Source organism: Styela clava, chromosome 11 (genome assembly GCF_964204865.1).
Source record: "Styela clava chromosome 11, kaStyClav1.hap1.2, whole genome shotgun sequence".
NCBI classification, from domain to species: Eukaryota; Metazoa; Chordata; class Ascidiacea; order Stolidobranchia; family Styelidae; genus Styela; species Styela clava.
Window position 1 is genome coordinate 15,415,163 of NC_135260.1, and position 21,249 is coordinate 15,436,411.

At 33.9% G+C, this 21,249-nt stretch overlaps 1 protein-coding gene across 1 annotated transcript; it reads left to right on the forward strand.

Moving 5' to 3' along the window:
* Window positions 1-1,259: 1,259 nt before the first annotated feature.
* Window positions 1,260-21,142, forward strand: LOC120347892 (uncharacterized). The gene is made up of 33 exons (XM_078118052.1): window positions 1,260-1,329; window positions 1,600-1,650; window positions 2,171-2,213; window positions 2,963-3,013; window positions 3,310-3,410; window positions 3,666-3,716; window positions 4,397-4,453; window positions 4,786-4,881; window positions 5,197-5,325; window positions 5,927-6,031; window positions 6,172-6,294; window positions 6,436-6,564; window positions 6,652-6,780; window positions 6,932-7,045; window positions 7,301-7,423; window positions 7,559-7,663; window positions 8,022-8,144; window positions 8,395-8,520; window positions 12,216-12,338; window positions 12,508-12,651; window positions 12,924-13,012; window positions 13,137-13,378; window positions 13,755-13,870; window positions 14,177-14,350; window positions 14,520-14,734; window positions 15,148-15,306; window positions 15,743-15,855; window positions 17,159-17,375; window positions 18,519-18,664; window positions 18,868-18,994; window positions 19,651-19,819; window positions 20,106-20,220; window positions 20,490-21,142. The coding sequence occupies exons 1-33, from the start codon at window positions 1,260-1,262 to the stop codon at window positions 20,818-20,820; spliced, it is 4,206 nt and encodes a 1,401-aa protein (XP_077974178.1). The 3' UTR covers window positions 20,821-21,142.
* Window positions 21,143-21,249: the final 107 nt, after the last annotated feature.

The window sequence follows — 21,249 nt, forward strand, 5'->3', positions numbered from 1 at the left end:
GCATAAAGCTCTATATTGTTTGGTTCGAAGTAATGGTGTTGATTTTGATTTCAGTATTTGCTACAGAGGAAGTTACTACGACTGAATCCAATATGACTACAGGTATAAAATTCTTGACAAGCCGAATTGTTGCTATACTATAATAGTTTGACATTTTCAGAAATATTTTATCTTTGGAACTCGACGCTCTGACGTCATTTTTTTAGATTTCAAATCTATTTCTGATAATTTGTAAAGGTTATTTATCCAATTAATCTAATCTTAATTTTCATGAAGAAGTATTTTCCAGTAAATTGATCTGCAAATTACATGACATTGTGGATTTTAAACTGGTTCTAAACTATAATGAAAAAATGCATTCTATCATTTAGTTCCTCAGACCGAGCAGACAACAACTAATTATTCAACAACTCAACCAACAGGTAGGCTATTTAAAGTTAACATCAGTCACGATAAGTTTTTATTTAAATATCATTGCGACCATAAATCATGACGAAATTGTTTCTAACTAACACCGTGCCAGGAACAAACACTCAAAATCTAACTCAAATATACATTTTACATTTGGTGTCATAAATGAAACAAAAAAAAAAAAACAAAAAAAACTTTTTTTGGAACAAATATGGATTCATTTAAACAGCATTTTAATTGGTTATCGCGAGGGAGAGGAACGTTAATAACAGATGATTACCCGCACGGCTATTCTTTTCAAGGAATGTGTACATTTGCAATATTCAATCGAATAGAATCATCAAATAGAATAATGTATATATAACATAACATAGACTTTAAAATAGCGCATGTGAATAATCGCACAATGCCACGTAGTTTTCTTATGGGCGAGTGGATAACAACGAAGCATTCAGGAAAATAATAATTTTATTTGCTGTGAGTTGCATTAGACGTTAGTACCAGTCATTTATTTTCAAATTTTCAGATGAAGACACGACAATTCAAGAAACTACTGGTGAGTATCATACGTGAATCAGTATACATTGTGAAATATAACAATAATACATTATACAAGATCGTTATGGAAACTTTAAATTTTTTGAAATTTGAAAAAAAAAATAATTTACATTGCAATTGCATAAGATTTTGAATTCGACTTTAGTGACTTTGGAAATTGATTAACAAGTCACTTTTCCAGTATATTGTTAGTTTATATATTGTGGAGTGCATTAGGCACAATTGGATTGAAAAATTGAAAACAATGCTTCAAGTGAAGCATAAAGCTCTATTTTGTTTGGTTCGAAGTAATGATATTCATTTTGATTTCAGTTTCTGTAACAGAGGAAGTTACTACGACTGAATCTAATACTACTGCAGGTATAAAATTCTTGACAAGCCGAATTGTTGCTATGATATAATAGAATGACAGTTTCAGAAATATTTATCTTTGGGACTCGACGCTCCGACGTTATTTTTCTAGCTTTCAAATCCGATTCTAATAATTTGTAAAGGTCATTTATCCAATTAATCCTTAATCTTAACTTTCATCAAGAAGTATTGTCCAGTATATTGATCTGCAAACTACATGACATTGTGGATTTTAAACTGGGTCTAAACTTTAATGAAATAATGCATTTTATTATTTAGTTCCTCAGACCGAGCAGACAACAACTAATTATTCAACAGTTCAACCAACAGGTAGGCTATTTAAAGTTAACATCAGTCAAGATAAGTTTTTATATAAATATCATTGCGACCATAAATCATGACAAACTTGTTTCTAACTAACTAACAAACACCGTGCCAGGTAAAAACTCTCAAAATCTAACTCAAATATACATTTTACATTTGGTGTCATAAATACAAACAACGAAAAACAACAACAAAATTTTTTATGAACAAATATGTTTAAATAAAACGGCATTTTACTTAGTTATCATGAGGGAGAGGAACGTTAATGACAGGTTATCACCCGTACGGCTATTCTTTTCAAGAAAAGTGTGCATTTGCAATTTTTAATCGAATAGAATCATCAAATAAAATAAAGTATATCTAACATAACATAGACTTTAAAATAGAGCAGGCGAATAATCGCACAATGCCACGTTGTTTTCTCATGAGCGAATGGATAAAAATGAAGCATTCAATAAAATAATAATTTCATTTACTTTTAGTTGCATTAGACGTATGTATCAGTTCAATATTTTCTAATTTTCAGGCGAAGACACGACAAGTCAAGAAACTACTGGTGAGTATCATACGTGAATCAATATACATTCTAAAATATAACAATAATACATTATACAAGATCATTTTGAAAACATAAAATTTTATGAAATTTGAAAATAAAATGAAATACACTGTAATCGCAAATAAAACATCAAATCACTATCCAATTAATTTGTCGAACAACAGCTTGAGCTTAACAAACAGATAAAAGTTATTACGAAGATCAGTTGTTGCTATATTATACTATTATATATATGATAGTTTCAGATTTGTATAGGATTTAGAATTCGACTTTTGTGCCTTTGGTAATTGATTAACAAGTCACATTTGCAATGTAATGGTGGTTCATTTACCATGGAGTGCATTGGGCACAATTGAATTTAAAAATTGAAAACAGTGCTTCAAGTGAAGCATAAAGTTCTAGTTTGTTTGATTCGAAGTAATGATATTCTTTTTGATTTCAGTATCGGTCACAGACGAAGTTACTACGACTGAATCTAATACTACTGCAGGTATAAAATTCTTGACAAGCCGAATTGTTGCTATGATATAATAGAATGACAGTTTCAGAAATATTTATCTCTAGAACTCGACGCTCCGACGTTATTTTTTAGATTTCAAATCCGATTCTGATAATTGGTAAAAGTTATTTATTCAATTAATCCTTAATCTTAATTTTCATGTGGAAGTATTTTCCAGTATATTGATCTGCAAATTACATGACATTGTGGATTTTAAACTGGTTCTAAACTATAATGAAGAAATGCATTCTATTATTTAGTTCCCCAGACCGAGCAGACAACAACAAATTATTCAACTACTCAACCAACAGGTAGGCTATTTAAAGTTAACATCAGTCACGATAAGTTTTTATATAAATATCATTGCGACCATGAATCATGACAAAATTGTTTCTAAATAACATCGTGCCAGGTAATAACACCCAAAATCTAACTCGAATGAACATTTTACATTTGGTCTCATAAATACAAAAAACTATGAAAAAGTTATTTTATGAACAAATATGGATTAAATAAAATGGCATTTTCTTAGTTATCGCGAGGGAGAGGAGTGGAGTGCATTGGGCACAATTGAATTAAAAAATTGAAAACAATGCTTCATGTGAAGCATAAAGCTCTATTTTGTTTGGTTTGAAATATTGATATTCATTTTGATTACAACATCTGTTACAGAGGAAGTTACTACGACTGGATCTAATACCACTGCAGGTATAAAATTCTTGACAAGCAGAATTGTTGCTATGCTAAAATAGTATGACCGTTTCAAAAATATTATATCTTTGGGACTCGACGCTTCGACGTTATTTTTCTAGCTTTCCAATCCGATTCTAATACTGTGTAAAGGTCATTCATTCAATTAATCCTTAATAAGTATTTTCCAGTATATTGATCTGCAAACTACATGAAATTGTGGATTTTAAACCGGGTCTAATCTTTAATGGAAAAATGCATTCTATCATTTAGTTCCTCAGACCGAGCAGACAACAACTAATTATTCAACAACTCAACCAACAGGTAGGCTATTTAAAGTTAATATCAGTCATGATTAGTTTTTATATAAATATCATTGCGACCATAAATTGTGATAAAATTGCTTCCAACTAACTTGCGTTTTTTTTTAATATTACTAAGTTTCGATGATGTTAACTAAGCTTATCAACGAGGTTAATAATCTTGTTATCGAGTGTCAGTTTTCCCACGTCGGAGCCCAACATTGAATAGAAAATGCATCCCATTGTCTCTAAAAATATAGTGATGGACAAATCACGAATACGACATGTATACTTTGTTAGGAAGAGTATGAATCATTGCTCTTTATCATTCCTTTAAATCTAAATCCTATCAATATATTACATCTTCATGATTTGGCTTGGAACCGAGATCTCTAATCTTCAAGGCCAATACAATGAGGCTGACGAGCTTTTAGTCATTAAATTTAAGAAATATATTGAGGTTAAATATCTTTGATTTCCTGTGCATTATGCGAAGCAAATCGTTTTGAAATTGATGTAGAACTAACCAGCAAAACAGTAAATAACATTGTTTAGATTTTAGAGAATTTTCTTTGCATTGAAACCCTGGTATTTCTAGAGTCTGGTTTTCGAATCTCGTCATGAATCATAACAATAATTTACGCTGCGCTGACACAGAATTAGCATTTAAACATGAACTTCATTATTTTTTCATTTCTTCAGAACAAGTAACCACTGAAGAAGACACTACAACGACATACGTTACAACCACCGTGCCAGGTATAAAAACACTCCAAATAAATATTTCCATTTTGTATCATAAATACAAAAATCGGACCACATCAAAAATATTTTTTTTCCACAAATATGGATTAAATAAAATTTTACTTATTTTTCGCGAGGGAGAGGAAAGTTAATAACAGGCGATCACCTGTATGGCTGATCTTTTCAACAAGTCAGTCGGGTTAGGTAATAGAGAAACTAGTCACACATTTTTATATGTTTGTAAGATACCTATTAAAATGTATCAACAATCCTAAAAGGTTGAAATGAAAATATTCATTAGGCAACTAACCAGAATTTTATAATAGGTTATCTTTGTTTCAATATAGGTTGCCCAGAATGCTCCGCAAATGAAACGTGCAACAACTCTTCGATGAAATGTGAATGTAAAGACGGGTTTATCAATGGGACTGGAAATTGCATTGGTAATATGATAGAATTCACTTCTAGTATTACTATGACTTTAAAGTATTCATTATTCTGATTCCGATTCGATATTTGTAATTCGAATCTACTAACTAACATAAATAGTAATCTAACTTTGATAGAACAAGCTTACTTCGATAACAGAAACCTGACAAAATCTATAGCCAGCCACGTACCTGTTAATACTCTATTATAGAGTTAGAGTTGTTGCAAGCCTAGTCGGGTATCTTTTCTATAGACATGTTTCAAACTCACTATACTGAATGACTGATGCTTCCAGAATCTTGAGTGTTTTCTTTTTTTTTGTGTTTTAGATATAGATGAATGTAAGACAACTTGTAAATCAGAAGGTCAAATTTGTGAGAACACTGTAGGATCCTATTCATGTTTGTGCAATGTGACAGAAAATTATGAACAAAATTCTGATGGTTCTTGTAAAAAAGGTATAAAACATGTTAATTTAATCATAGTTTGTAATCAAGGTTTTGAAATGATGTGCAGTGATGTGTTTTCGTCTTTATCATACATTTACAAGCGTGATACGAAAGCTGATTACCCATGTGAATTAGATAATATGTTGAATTTATTTAAAAAAAATTATAGTTTAAAACTGTGTGACGAGTCCTAAACTTTTATTCCTGACAATATTTTCAAATTTTGATGAACAAGTATAATATGCTTCCAGATTGATGTATGCAATCGACTATAAAACTAAAATCATTTACTTTAAATTTGAATATATTATCATGAGTTACGACAATTTATTTAACGCTCGGCATATCAAATTGATATTAATATAATGATTAATGATATTTTACACTTGCACGCTGTATTACTGTATTAATTTGCAACGCCAAGTAAAGCTAACATAGTAATACTATATATATATATATTTGTTTTCTTAGTTTCATGAACGATATCATTTTTCTGAGGAATATATGTGTAGCGGTATAGAATATATATTTGAAAAAATTTAGTTGTCATTGATGATTATATATATTATGACAGTCTATTTGTACATCCTTTGCAAATTTTTATTTTCAGTTTGCCCGGACAGTTGTCCCGAGAATTCAGAATGCAAGTACCCTGTAATAGGCTGCGAATGCAACAAGGGCTTTGAGAGCTCTGCAGATAATAGTATATGTGAAGGTTAGCTGGGTTTGTTCCTATTTAAACTCGTTTGTTTTATAGAAATATGATGGTTCGAATTTCATTTTTGCATTAATATAATATAATAAATATATAGTTGTAAATTGACAACCAGATCAAAAACCAGAATTATTATTCAGATATCGATGAATGTTTGACTGAATGCAAAGATGTAGGCCAAGTGTGCAACAACACGGATGGGTCTTTCACATGTGAATGTGATGAAAAGTATATGCCATTAGCAGACGGGACGTGTGAACCAGGTGAAACGCAACACAAATAATTCTTCTCGTATTGTTATATAGCATCTAGTACTGTTTTATTAATGTTTCTCAACTGTGTTGAAAGCATACTTTGATTTTCTTGCTAACTACTGCTTTTGACAGATTTTTCATGAATTGCAGAACCCCCAGTGTGTGACGGCATTGAATGCAAAGGTGATCATAATCACTGCAGTGTAAATAATGGAGGAACACCTAAATGTGATTGTGATATAGGATATTTTCCGAGGCCAGATTCTGAAAACTGTGCAGGTAACTACAATTTATAAACTAATGATTAAAGAGAAGTAGAGAGAATTAGGCTGTTTCTTTAATCTTGAATTTTTGTGTTTATTATAGATGTAGATGAATGTGAGACAACTTGTAAATCAGAAGGCCAACTTTGTGAGAACACTGTAGGATCCTATTCATGTTTGTGCGATGTAACAGAAAATTATGAACAAAATCCCGATGGTACTTGTAAAAAAGGTAAACAAAAACATGTCCGTGGTTAATTATAAATCGTAATTAACATTTTGAAATATTGTGCAGTGGTGTGATTTTCGTCATTATCATAAAATATACATATACCACACGAATATACAAATGTAGGATACCTCTAAATAGTTCAGTATTTTAGTTTGTCCAGCTGAATGCCCCGATGATCTGCGTGAGTGTTTGTCAGATGAACCATACAAAGGTTGTCAATGTATCTCTGGATATGAAGCTAAAAACTCAGACAGTGACTGTGAAAGTAAGTACGTGTTGTATACTTGGTATCAAAATTCCAACCAACAAATTTATCGCAGGCAAGGGTAGGTAAATTCAAAATCCATATCGACGTTATAGATTTAAAATGAAATAAATTAAAGAAATAGTAATAAAAATCGTCGAAACCGAATGCTTTTATTCTTTACAATTACTGTTGGATTTGTATATGATAATTTTAGTATCTTAGCAATACTTTAATCAATACAGTAGTACATTTTTATATTATCTAATTTTTAAGATATTGATGAATGTTTGACGAAATGCCAAGGTATTGGACAAAGCTGTAACGATACTGTAGGATCATATGAGTGTACATGTGCGGAAAACTTTGACCAAACAGAAGCCGGATTTTGTAAATTGGGTAACATATATATACTTGAAAATTATTTTTCAAGTTTTGTAAAGTTTTACAATAGTTTAGAATCTTTATTCAAAAAATCCAGCTGCCTTCAACGATGTATATAATATAACACTCTTTCAACTTTCCATTTTTCAGTTTGCCCTGATATTTGTCAAGACAATTCAGAATGCATATACCCAGTCGAAGGCTGCAAATGCAACGAAGGCTTTGAGGCTTCTGAAGATAAGAGCATATGTGAAGGTTCACTGTACAGCATTATTATATTTATCATTTATGTGGAATCGTAACGCATGCTGGTTCGAATTTTGTTCAGGCATTATTTGAATTTATTCGAGATTTTTTTTTTTTTTTTCAAATTGACAGCCAGTATAAAAATATTAAAATAAAACCATACTACAATATTTTCTTGTCAAAAATAAAAGTTGATTCTTTTTTTATTATGTTGTTAACGTTGTCATCTTCCATGCTCATATTTTACTCTTTATATCGAATAATGGAAATACAGTTAATCAGCAGTGTAATTAAAATTCCATGAAAAATCAATAAATATGCAAACAATACTACAAAAGAATCAGTTATTATTCATTTCTCATTTCAGATATTGATGAATGTTTGACTGAATGCAGAAGTGACGAACGAACATGCGAAAACATGGACGGGTCTTTCACTTGTGAATGTGATGTAAATCACATTGAAGTCGAGGATGGAACTTGTGAGCCAGGTAGAAGGCAATACAGAATTGGCAATTGGCAATACAAAACTTTCCAAAAATATAAAAAATCTCTTTTTTTAAATTGAGTTATCGTTCCTAGTGCTATTTCAATGAAATTATTAACTCTCTTTGAAAGCATTCTCTTGTCAACTGCTTCTTGTGGACAAGTTTCAAACAGCAGAGTTAAATTTATTACTTCTCAATATATGGACAGCATATCAACATTGTTGTTCAGCAAAGTTTTTTTTATGAATTGCAGTACCATCAACTTGTGCAGATGAATGCAAAGGTGATCATAATTCTTGCAGGAACAATGGCGAAGGAGGACCGCAATGTTTTTGTGATGCAGGGTATTTTTTTAACCAAGATACTGAAAACTGTGCAAGTAAGTACTATTTATAAACTAGTAGTGACAAAGAAGTGGATAGAGTTTGATTGAGTCAATGTGTACGTCGGGTTGTATATACATAATTGTGAAATCATTATATATTTGTTTCTGCTATCGATCATTTTTTATTAGAAATTTGTAAAAAAGCATTAGGCTCTTATTGAGCCAATTTTATTTGCAATTGCGCTGTGTGTTATCAACTACATATACATTTTTGGGTGCTCCCGAAGTATGCGAACCAAGATGGCGGACATCGGAACGTAACATGGGTAATAGGTTAGGGTTAGGCGATAAATTTTTTCCAATTTTCCTTATTTTAGTCCTATTATCAGTTCGAAGACTAGCCAAGAGCCTCCCGTAGTATTTATACCTAAAATTATGGCCTAACCCTAACCTAGTACACATATTACATTCCGATGTCCGCCATCTTGGTTCGCATACTTCGGGAGCCCCCATTTTTGCCATGTAGTTCAGTTCCTAGACTCTAGAGCTGGTATGAACAAATGGGCGCTGGATAATTCAATCTGGCTAGCCTGATGCTGCCACAACCAAACTAGAACCAAATCTTGATGTTTTTACTAAAAATAAGTCAAGGAATTTGTTGAGATTACATTTAACTTTAGTTTTGGCAGGAGGTTTATTGTTTTCCCTATTTGCTTTTGTAACACTGTAAATGTAACTGGCCCGCCAATGGGCGCAATTTTTGGCCTCCGATTCCAAAGCCTTGCCCACCCCTGCTCTAGAGTCTTTAGATTAGGGGTCGGCAATCTACGGCCCGCGGCCAGATCCGGCCCGCAGAGTAATATAATCCGGCCCGCGACGCTTAACTAAATTTTAATAACAAAACAGATGTTTTGACGATTAAATATTCTTTACGTAACAGAATTTATTGTGAGACACGTGTAGACTGAAAAATTATAACCTACCAAGTATATAATTCACAAATACTCGTTTAAAACTCGGCGCTATAGACCCATTTTATTTGACATGGATATTTTTGAAATTATTTTTTTTGTCAACCATTAAGCCCTAAAGCTTCACTCATGATTTTTTAAAAGCGTGTGCTAGAGTTCTATTCAGCAATATATCTTTAAAACACACTCCTCCGAAAAAAAAATTTTATGCAAAAAAATTCAAAATTTTCTAAAAAAAAAATTGGACCTTGAGAAATTCTGTGTACAGTAGAGGGTTAATAATTGATTCCTAATTAATTAATTTTTTCTTCAACGTTTTCGTCAAGTTTTTCCCAACATAACAATCACGAAACGACTATCATAGCATAAATGGTTATTACTCTGAAATTCACAATTGTATTTACAGAATTATCATGTTCAATGCTTCGATTACCGATTTTGATGACGTCACAGCTCTTATTATTACTGCACAGACCACCCCCAATGTAAAAAATTAAATTTTTGCGACGGAAATGCGAGTAGAACGACATAAATAATCCCATACGCACAGTTAAGCGTGAAAATTATCATTAATTTCACCTTTTTTTTACATACAAAAAATCTCCATACCTCTGCCAACTATGGTGCAGTCGAAATCATATTTATCAAAACCAAAGTGACTATAAACTTTTATAGTCACTTTGATCAAAACAACACAGCGCCAGGGATGATCAGGGATGGTATGTATGACTGAAAATACATGCTAAAGTTGACAGGGGTGGGCAACATACGGCCCGCGACGAGATTTTGACCCGCCCGCCGACTGTATTCAACCACACTTTGTAATGTGGTCCGACGCATCATTCCTGAAAGTTGCCGATCGTTCTACTCTCACCGCACTGTCCGTGCGAGCTGGGGAAATAAACAATTGTCTTAGTGAACAAACAATGCACCTTTCCCCGACCTTTGACCCCCGAAAAATTCTTCTTATACTTTACCATTGCAAAATAATCGGGGCTTATTTTAAAAGTGGTTTCGCGAGTTGGCGCTTGTAAAATGGAGTATGTGTTTGAAACCATCATTATGATTCATCGCATACAACAATATGTTTTTTCAAAAGTACCGGTAAAGAATTTTGGCCTAGTCTATCACAGTTATTTCTACACTAATTTTTTATTACTGCAATTAAATTAAAACGCTTAGGAAGACAGAGTGATCCTTGAATTATCTGATTTATATTTAAATTTCCGAAACACAACTGAAAACTAACGAATGGAATCCAAAAGGCGAAAACGAGGTAATGTTTACGACCACGCCCGAAAGTCTGTCTGAGTGAGAAAAGTGTCTGAGCGGATGCGAAAAGGGAGTGTTGTTACGTCACTTTTTGAATTTTGCTGATTGGTCAATGTCACGAAGTAGACAAGGAAGTCGATGCTCGGAGAAAGGTCCATTGCGTTAGCCCACTTGTTAAACAAACGCAGAGAGCGTTGTAAACATTCCCCACTACTGTTATCAGTTATATTTATATTCAGATTCTAAATATAAATATATTTTAGAAATTAGATTTTATATTAATATTAGGTTTTATTAACCATGAAATATCTCAAGAAATGTAAAATTGACAGAGAGTGTCGAGCATTTAACAAAGATTGGATATTTTTTGTAATAATCCGGCCCGCCGAGGACTTCTTTTCCCCACATCTGGCCCGCCGACTAGAGAAGTTGCCCACCCCTGTGTTAAACCAATAACAAGTCATTATAAAGGAGTATTTCCTGTCCGAGCTGAGTCGACATTTTTAGACATCTGACAGGCGATTTTGAAATCCAGGCTATTTATACGATTCGCACTTTGCGTCACGGCTGGAGGGTTTTATCGCTTCTCTCATATCAGGGCATTACGTCAATAAACAGCTTAGAGCGATATTAACAGTAGTTTACCGATCGCAATCGTAAATATAAATTTTATCTCATATAATATGAGCTTACCGGGTGGAAGAGTGGTTTGACCCTATAACTTATTTATAATTAGACAAATGGCAACAAAACGCAGAAAAATTGATGCTAAGTGCAAAGAATTCAATGGCGCCGAAAATATAAAAATGGAATTTTCTGAAACGCTATGCAATGAGGAAATAAATCTATATTCTATTCGAAAGATGCATCACTGCTTGATTTTTATTATAAAAAGTATCATCCGTTCGGTTTTCAACTTTCTAAAATTATGTGCGGCCCGCCAATGACTTGCAACGCTTAATTTTGGCAAGCAAGCGACAAAAGGTTGCCGACCCCTGCTTTAGACCAGGGTGGTCCAAACCCAGGCCCGCGGGCCACATGTGGCCCGCTGCTTCATTATCTGTAGCCCGCGTCGCATTCGGCGAGGAATCAAAAAGGCGCATTTTGTGTTGTTTCGTCATAAATTAACCAAAAATTGTTTTGACATATTGTTGCATCACTAATGTCATAGAAATGACCAGTGTTATGGCTTGCTGAGGCAACTAGCATAGTTAAACGAGTGAAGTTCTTAGCACTATTGTGGCCCGCGAACAATGCAAAAATAATTTTGTGGCCCGCGGAGCTGCCAATCTTGGACCACCCTGCGTCTAGACAATTGTGCCAATGGTTCGGGTCCAGAAATCACTATATAGTAATAACTTTAAACTTTGAGTGGTTTCACAATAATTTAGAACACATTTGAAGATATCATGCACAGCCCAAATTGAATCCAGTCATATTAATATCAGACCATATAATTTCCAAATCGTATGTAGGAGCCTGAATATACGTTTCTCTTTTGAACAGATATTGACGAATGTGAAACTAACTGTTTAGCAGAAGTAAACGTTTGTATTGATACAGAAGGATCGTTTACTTGTTCTTGTATCGCTGGGTATAATAAGACTGGAGACGGTTCTTGTAACGAAAGTAAGTCAATATATTTTTACGATGTGAAGTATTTCGATATTTTATGTATATTTTTATATATTGCGGATTTGTTGAATTCTTCATTTCGAAAAGGCCCAATCGTGCCTGGGTTTTAATGTCATGTATGAACTTGCCTCACAACTTAATTGCGACCTCTTTTTTGTTTTAGTATTTTGTCCAGAAACAAAAGTAATATGCGGTGAGGCTCCTGAGGATTTGTGTGAAGACCAGACTGATTTTATCATTTTTCCTTCTGTTAAAGTCGGATATCTTAGCAATTCATATAACATCTGCAGTGATTCAACACCAAATGGTATAATCATAGGATAAAGCAATTTATTTTATTATATAGTGTATTATTATTTCCTTGTAATAAAAACTTCATGGAGTATAAATTCTGCCAAAACATCTAGATATTTTTTGAAGTAAGTATGCTTTGTCACATACGTATTACCCGTTTATATCACCAAGAGTCAAAAATGTTAGGAATATCTTTTTGTTGGTAAATATTCAGAGTTCATATCTGAACTATTACTGTATATTGCACGACAATGTGGACTATAAAAAATAATTAATTTTTTTCAGGTGGAAAACTCATGGGCACCCGTGAATGCGCCATGGACGGAACATGGAATGATCCGACATGGCTCTCCTCGTGTAATACAACCTTAGAGGTAAAATGTTCCCTTCTTCTTGAACCTTTTGAAGTGCACATTGGCACTATTTATGTATTAGTTATTCATCCAGAAAATGTTTTTTCAAGGCTTCTGCTGTCAGTTTTCTCATTTATTATCACAGGATTTATCACAAATAACCGTTGAAACCGAAGAAAAACGTGAAGAAGTTGCAAACGACCTGGAAGTCATGACGGGAGAACCAGAAGAATTGACTTCAGAAGATATTAATGCTACAGTAACGGTGTTGAATAAAGTAACAAGTACTAATGACCATCTTACGCAAGATGTTTCGTCTTCCGTTGTATCAACTGTGGGCAATTTAATGGAGTCACCTGAGATGGCCGAGAGTGGACAATCAGAAGAGTAAGATAACTAGAATGACAGTTAATATATTATAATTTCGGTTGATAAGAATTCTGCAGAGAGATCGATACAATTAAGCTGTATACTGTGCTGCGATTTCATAGCTTTAAAGTTCATGCGTTGAACCATTTGACATCGTTTTTGTTTTGTTCGAGTTGGGATTCTACTTTGGATGTTTTTCCATGAAATTAGACATCTAAGCGGTAATAAAAGCAGAATTTCCGTGTAATATGACGACGTTACAAAATGCAAAATTGAGCAATGAACAATACAATAGAAACATTAAATTATTCCTCAACTATTTCTATTTTGCTGGCAGAATTGTTTTTCAGTCCCCTGTATAATGCCATTTGCTTATAATATAATGCATTTGCAGATTACTCGACACAATAGATTCTGTGACGTCGAATGTAATATTATCTGATGGAGAAACTTTTGCTGAAATCAGCAAACAACTATCAGTAATTGTAATTGAGAGAAGTAATAAAACAGGTTGGTATTTAGTTGGTGGATTTAAATTTCTATATTTGTGGTATTTAAGCTGAAATCAAATTCGTATTTCGGACCGATCTTTTTTAGACTTCCTACATGTGGAAGTTACGGTGGGAAATTTTTCAAATGGAGAAAGTTGAGAAAAAATCTAAGTCATTTAAAATCCATCTCAATTTCTATAGAAAAAATTTAGCGGGCAAATATAAAAAAGTTGTTTCTATACCGTAGAGTAGATTATCGGGACATATAGTTGATTGCCATTAGGAAGGATTCGTCCAATAACAACGGAACGCCTATTTCTTGCAGGTGAAGGAATTGGACAGGGAATGCGAACTCTGAGACGACCAAATATTGCAGAAGACGGTTTCCGTTTAGATCAATTTCAATTATTTGATGACGAAACACTGACGGACGAAAAAGAAACCAGCGAAGTGTACTCCACAATCTATTTATCCGGGAATTTATTAGACAATATATCAGGTGGAAAACATCATATTGCTAGCTTTGTTAGACTAAAACTCTATCTATGTGGGAAGTGGAGCTTCAAAAAAACTTGTTTTTTACGAGTTTTTTTTTAGCTGTGGCCTCTCGACACATTTTATATTATTCATATATATATATATACATGATAATATATTTTGTTCGACAGGTGCCTCAAAAGTCAGCTTTGTAACTTTCGGCAATGATAATTTATTTCGATCAAGTTCTGCGCCAAATGAAACTAGTACAAGAATGAGATCAATGAAAGCTGGCAATGATATTGGACCTTTCATTAATTCATTTGTAATGTCGACTGGTGCAGAAGATGGTGTATCTAAATTACCAGATGGAGAGGGAGTCAGATTTTCAACCAAGTTAATTGAGGTGAACACTGTTCCTTATTTAAGCAAGAGTTATGGGCATACTGGGTGCTAAGTTTTTCCCGTAAATTTTCTGAACTGTGGCTATGTAAGATTTCTCTCTAGCTAATTGTTTCCAGCGGAGAGTTGACCTAAATTGTTTCCTTTTGGCGCATTCTAATTGCACATTTTGCAAGATAACGATATATTAGGTTCACGCCCTATTAGTGATCGCCTGCCGCTTCTCTACTAATAGTCTTTGAGCTTTTGTTGGGCTTTCAAAATCTTGCTCTAAGCAAACTTACTTGTCTAGTAGATGGTATTCGTAAGTATTTACACGGTGATATATTGATAATGAAATGTATAAAATGCATCAGAAAGCATCATGCACATTAAGTATCATCACAAATGAACAAATAACCTTGTTTACATTTTCAGGCATTGAATAGTTCATACAAAATTGAAGAGGTGGCAACCTGTGTTCACTGGGGTGGGATAGAATGGAAAAATGATAGGTGTCGTCTGATCGCAGATGACACAACAGATAAATTGGTCTCATGTGAATGCAATTTGTTTGCCGATTTTGCCGTCATGTTTGTGAGTAGGACGTTAAATAGTCATTTAGACGTTAAGTCATTTTCAAACTTTACATCATGTACAATAGGCTACGTTTTGATCTGTTTTACTTTCAATTTTGTAATAACGTGACTGCTATCATCAAAATTCCTAAATATGAATTCATTAGCAAAATAGTTTGATCATCTCAATATTTAGTTGTTTTCATGCGTACACTGAGTCTGCGGTTGTTGGCTCGATGTAATATTATCACAGTGTACATTTGACAACAACTTTGCAATGTTTGGAAATGTTAATTAATTACATGCACGTTTACATGTTGTACTTGAACATCGCATATTTTGGAATGTTTGACATACCAGCCAATTGCGATTCGAGTGTTGACCTGCATCACATGTGACAGCGGAGAATTTTGATTTATACAAAATAAATATTTTTTTCTCTCAATTCTATTCAGAAATATATACCACCCGAAATTACTTGTGCAGAAGCAAATATCCCGATAATTGTAGGCTGTTCGTTTTCAATCTTCACCTCTATTCTTGTCATTGTATTGGTCCTCGTAGTACCGTAAGTTATTTTCTTATTTTTCTATCAAAGTTAACACATCAAATCATTTCAAATGTTGGCGATATTTTCAAATACCATATTTGACTCTCAATAAATGGGAAGCAATTTGTTGAAACTATTTTTCCACTCAAAACAAACGTTCATTCTATAAAGTGCTCTGTACCTTCTCTGAGAATAACAATTACTTGTATTCTAGACATGGATTTATGATTATTTCCTCAGTTTAAATCTTAGGCGGTTTGTCGCAATGTGATAAAAGCAATGGACATATAGCGACTGGTAACTTTTTGGTTCAGCATGGCCTACCCGATTTATTACGACCTTGGTAAAAGGCTAGTTATGCGGGCAGTCGTAAAATCCAAAATTTTATAAACGAGTTCTCTTTTATATCGACATGAACAACAGGTTCCCCTATTTCAGAAAATATTTGCATTCTACTACGTGAGCTGCATAAACTTCTAACTTACGTCTAAAACAAAAAACAAGAAGAGTATTCTGGGGCTGGGAATGGTTAACCGGTTACCCGATTTAATATGGTTAACGCTTACGATTTATTTTAACCCTTAACTGACATCTCAGGTACAAATCATCTTTATAATTACAATTTCCTCAAAAAATGATTACGTCATCGCAAATTTATCTCCTGTGGCGTTTAATTCGAAAGAATATCACTTATTGTATTTGTGAAGACCCAATAAATGTGAACATTAATTGAAGTACCAAGATTGCTGATTATGAAAATTTGACAATGACAAATTCAGAATCAGTTTTCGGTCAAAATATATTGTTCACGGTTTCATTGCAAAATCGTATATTAAGTGTCATCCAACAAGTGCGCGGTTGATGCGTTTTACTATGATATCTCGAAGTAGAATTTGCACATCGAGCAGTGAAAATTTGTCACATAAATGACATTTAATAACGGAATCGGGTTGTACTGAAATACTTCCATATATCTCTCAGCAAGCTATCACGAAACCGTCTCAATTCGTGAGTAATTCTGAACGATACCGGGATAAGATCACGCGAAATTGCTGTATACCCATTGTGACGTAACAAGCTAAAATTATAAATTATTACGTCAAATGTCACGCTGAGGTTAACTGGTTAACGGTTGAAGTGTTTTCCTTGAAATTCCCAGCCCTAGAATTAACGAATCTTACCACTGGATATGAGACCTTGGACTCGACCTGTAATGCATACAAAACTTACTTTTCTACGGTTAATATGTGATTCTGTATGATTAAGCTCCCTTTCCAGATTTTTCACGCGATGATGAATATCAAAACTCTTATATTTTCAGTAAAGCTTGGGAAAGCAGCAAGTTCCGATCGGCATTCTTATTCTTGAATTTATCAATTGGATTACTTGGATTGAACATTACTTTTCTTGTTATCAATTCTGTCGACCCAGAGACAATATCCTGTGCACCACTAGCAGCAGTTCTTCACTTTTTTCTTGTTTTTGTTTTTGCTTTCATGAACAACGAAGTTGCCAATCTTTATATTACGTTGGCAAAGGTGACTTATATGCAATTGCTTTACTATATATTATTGCAATGTAATGTAGTTTAATCAAATAAGATCGAAATTGGTCATCCTTTTTACATGGTACTTATTGCTGAAAGGCGTTTGCAAATCACGAATAACAGGTATATAGTCCAAGCTTTGTCTTCCTTTGATTCGGCAAAAAAGTTTTGATATAAGCATAATCTAATCTCTGAAAAGTTCAAGTCAACGGTTCCCGGAGAGTGTTTAGCGGCGCCCTAGAGGTACCCACCAGGGGCGTAGCCAGAAATTTTCAAAGGGGGGGTTCTGAAATTTTTATTTGCCAAGATCGATCAAAATTGCTAGCGGGTCCGATCGAACGCTGGGATACGCGTGTTTTCGTTTGTCTTGAGGGTCTAAAAAGCATTTTAAGCTACGGAAAATTGCTATCTATGATACAGAAAGATGATTTTATTTCTTTTACATTTCAGGGGGGGTCAACCCGCAAAACCACCCCCTGGCTACGCTACTGGTACCCACTATTTGATGCAATTTCGCGAGCTGCAGTTTATTTGACTGCTGAACCGAGTTTAGCGAACATGAATGACTTTTTTTAGCATTTCAAAGGAAAATCGACAGAGATAAGAAAAAAGAGTTGATCTTTTTCCCGTTAATCCGTAGTCTTTGGGCTTATGCATTCACAAACTTTATAAGGCTTAACGTACACATTACCGACCACAAAATTGAGTTTTATTTAAAAGCAGCACCTTTTTCGTGCAAGTACGCCGTTGGTTTGTTACTGATAATTTGGCGGCGCAAGAACAAAAAGTTTGGGAATCGCTGGTTTAGGTGAATATTACAGCGGGGAAATACGACCAGATAACCCTGATTGCCTTATTGTCGAAGCTCGTGTCCATCAGCGGTGTTCAAACTTTATACCCTGGCCTAGACCATTCCAATTTAACTACTTATTACCTAACCAAAAGTGTTACTATTTTTCGTTTACCAATTTGACGTTTTGTGCGCAAATTGACTTTGATACACATTATTCTGTTTCGGGCCTTACACATTTTTAGTGCATTTATTCGTGATTGTCTTTTATTTAGATTTCTATTCCGATTGACAAATTGAATTGTCTTTGAGTTCCAAATTGTACTATTACTTGTTTTTCTGCAGCCTCTACTTGCACGTAAAGGAATTGTGTATCAAATTCTCGTTCCTGCTATGGTTGGATGGGGATGGCTGATGCCGTTATTATTTGTTGGAATAACAGTTGCTGTTAATATTGATTACTACATTTCGGATTCTTTAGCATGCGAAAGGTATTGCTTATCATTTGTTTTCAGCATAAATAAATCTGCATACAACTAAGTTTAAATATTTTGCGCACCTCAATAGCTTAGTATTGTTATAAACTAATTATTTTTTTGGGCAGCATTATGTATGCGAAATATGATGTGATCTCTTTAGCCGTATCTGTTTTGTTTTTTCAACTTGGTGTTCATACACTTCTTATGTATTACAGATGTTGGATTCAATCTGATATGGTTCTATATTTGGTTTATATTCCGCTATCAATATTATTCGGAATCAACTTGGTATTATATACGTTGATATCGGTTAAAATATGCCTCCATAAAACAAATGTGAAGGTAAGATTTTTAGATTCAAGTATGGAATCTACATTTGTTGTAATTAAATATTCAAACCCATAAGTGTATATAGAAAAGTGTGGGGCATAAATAGCACATTATATAGGGGGACCTCAAAAACTAGAACTCATCAATTTACTAACTACTCACCTGAAAATGGAGTAAATTATTTTGATTTTGTTTACACTTAAACCTCTGTTAGTGCATGATTGTACCCCAAAATCAGTCGTGTACGCTTCGCATAAACGTTATGTTCTGCTCAGAATATTATCCAAATCATCTCCTAGGCATAGGAGACAGATTTGCATCAGATTGTCAATCATCCACACAGTTTTCTGCTAGAGTGCTCTTTCTGCTGCCTTGGTATGTCAATATCAAAAATATTGATTACCCTGGATCAACACCTCAGTCTTACAGAGAATTTTTCGTATCCCGAACAAGTGTAGAAGTTTTTAATAAATTTATTGGTTCCGTTTTATTTGAGTTACCCTTGTTTATACTGGTTCGTAGAATTAGTTTTGTAGATAGTAAGTCCAAATTTGCTTCACGGTACGATTCGATACACGACAATTACATTTTGAAATCAAATTAATGCCTTGGTATATGTCCGTGTCGCCAAGACTACGCAAATGTACGGTATTACATTCTTATTTAAGCTTGTGACGTCATCAACCACCTTTGATATATGGATGAATTGGACAACGCACATATGTTTCAACATAATAGTTGTAATAACGTGGATTCAAGGACTTTTAGCGATAAATATTTCATTTTCCAACTCCGTGGTTATATCTTACATATTTGCAGTGTTTAATGTTATACAAGGTAAACAGAATTCATTCATTTATTTTTTAATTATTATAAATGATATAGCCTATAAATGACCGGAATTCATTCGGAGCATAACACATTCAATTTGGTACGCTCTTTTTACAGTGAGAAAATTAGCTTTGACAGACTGTTACGATAATTAGACCTGGCAACTGATCAAATCTCGACTCAATAAATATTCATTAGTTCTGAATACTTTTTGGCCAGTTAAGTCAATTTAGTCTGCGATTTTACATTTATGTCTTTCTTTTTTACGAATTAATATTTTATTTTTTTCAAGGTATATCATTTGTTGTTCTTTTCCTTGGTCGAAATACAAACTTATTTTCAAGCTTCTTATCAATCACCTACCGGGACTATTCTCCGTACGATCCGAGTGATTCGTCAATTCACGGGTGAGATATTTTAGAGTAAAATGTTTTTCTCGTTTCAGGTAATAAAGCATTCGTATCGAGTCAAAGACAGACATTGTAAGCCAGAATTGTTAGGTTAAAAGTGTGATTGAATAAGATTGTTAAACGATGAAGCTAGAATCATGTGTACGAATGACGCCTGTGCGGAAATAGTTGTTGGTCGACATAGGTTTAATTATGCAATTTACCCCACGTTATGAGGCGTTCGGTCTTTTCGCCAAATACCTCATTACCATTATCTTCATTTCCAGTGATACAACTCCGGGACAAGAACGCCGAACGCGTCGAATGACACCGTATCACAATGAGGGATACCAGTATGCTAGTAACGACGAGGCTTTCAGAACTCCAGACTATCATTTTAGAAACATTCCTATGGAACGGGGATCCCGTAACAACCCAGTTTATGAATATGATCGTATGGACGCATATGGTGTGGAGCTCACAGAATCGCCAGCGGCCCCACGAGATAATCCGGCTTTCCAGTTTGATGCAGCCGATGCATTTAATACAAATATCGAAGAATTTCGTGGAATACCTAGAGCAAAACTACAGCGGGTTGTTAAGTCATCGTCTTGCTAATATTAAACTACGTTAAAACAGAATATATAATTAAAATACCGTATTTGACTTAGAATTGAATTCGGTGCCTGAATGCTGTGATTAATTGAATATTGTGATTAATTGAAGCATTTGATATTAACATAGCATCCAATGCTCAATTTACCCTGCCTGACTGCTATCAATGTATTTTTATCCTATATTCTTGGTTTATAACTTCACCAAATTGCTATTACCAAAATCAAAGTAGATTAAAAAAAATTACATTGCGTCTCACAAAACTTCATTAATCGTAATCATCATTGACTTACGATGTTAACGCTATTACTATTTTTTAAAGAGGATCACGCTAACTCCATGAAATGACTCTTTGAGATAGAAATAATGACCTCTTGTATTTACAATCGCATTCAAAACTCATCAAGTATGGTTTAACTATGGGTCTCTGCA

Coding starts and splice junctions, on each gene's coding strand:
- LOC120347892 (XM_078118052.1), top strand. CDS start 1,260: ATGATATTCATTTTGATTTCAGTTTCTGTAACAGAGGAAGTTACTACG. Junction 13,013..13,136: donor CGTGTAATACAACCTTAGAG/GTAAAATGTTCC, acceptor TTATTATCACAG/GATTTATCACAAATAACCGT. Junction 18,665..18,867: donor GATTCTTTAGCATGCGAAAG/GTATTGCTTATC, acceptor TATGTATTACAG/ATGTTGGATTCAATCTGATA.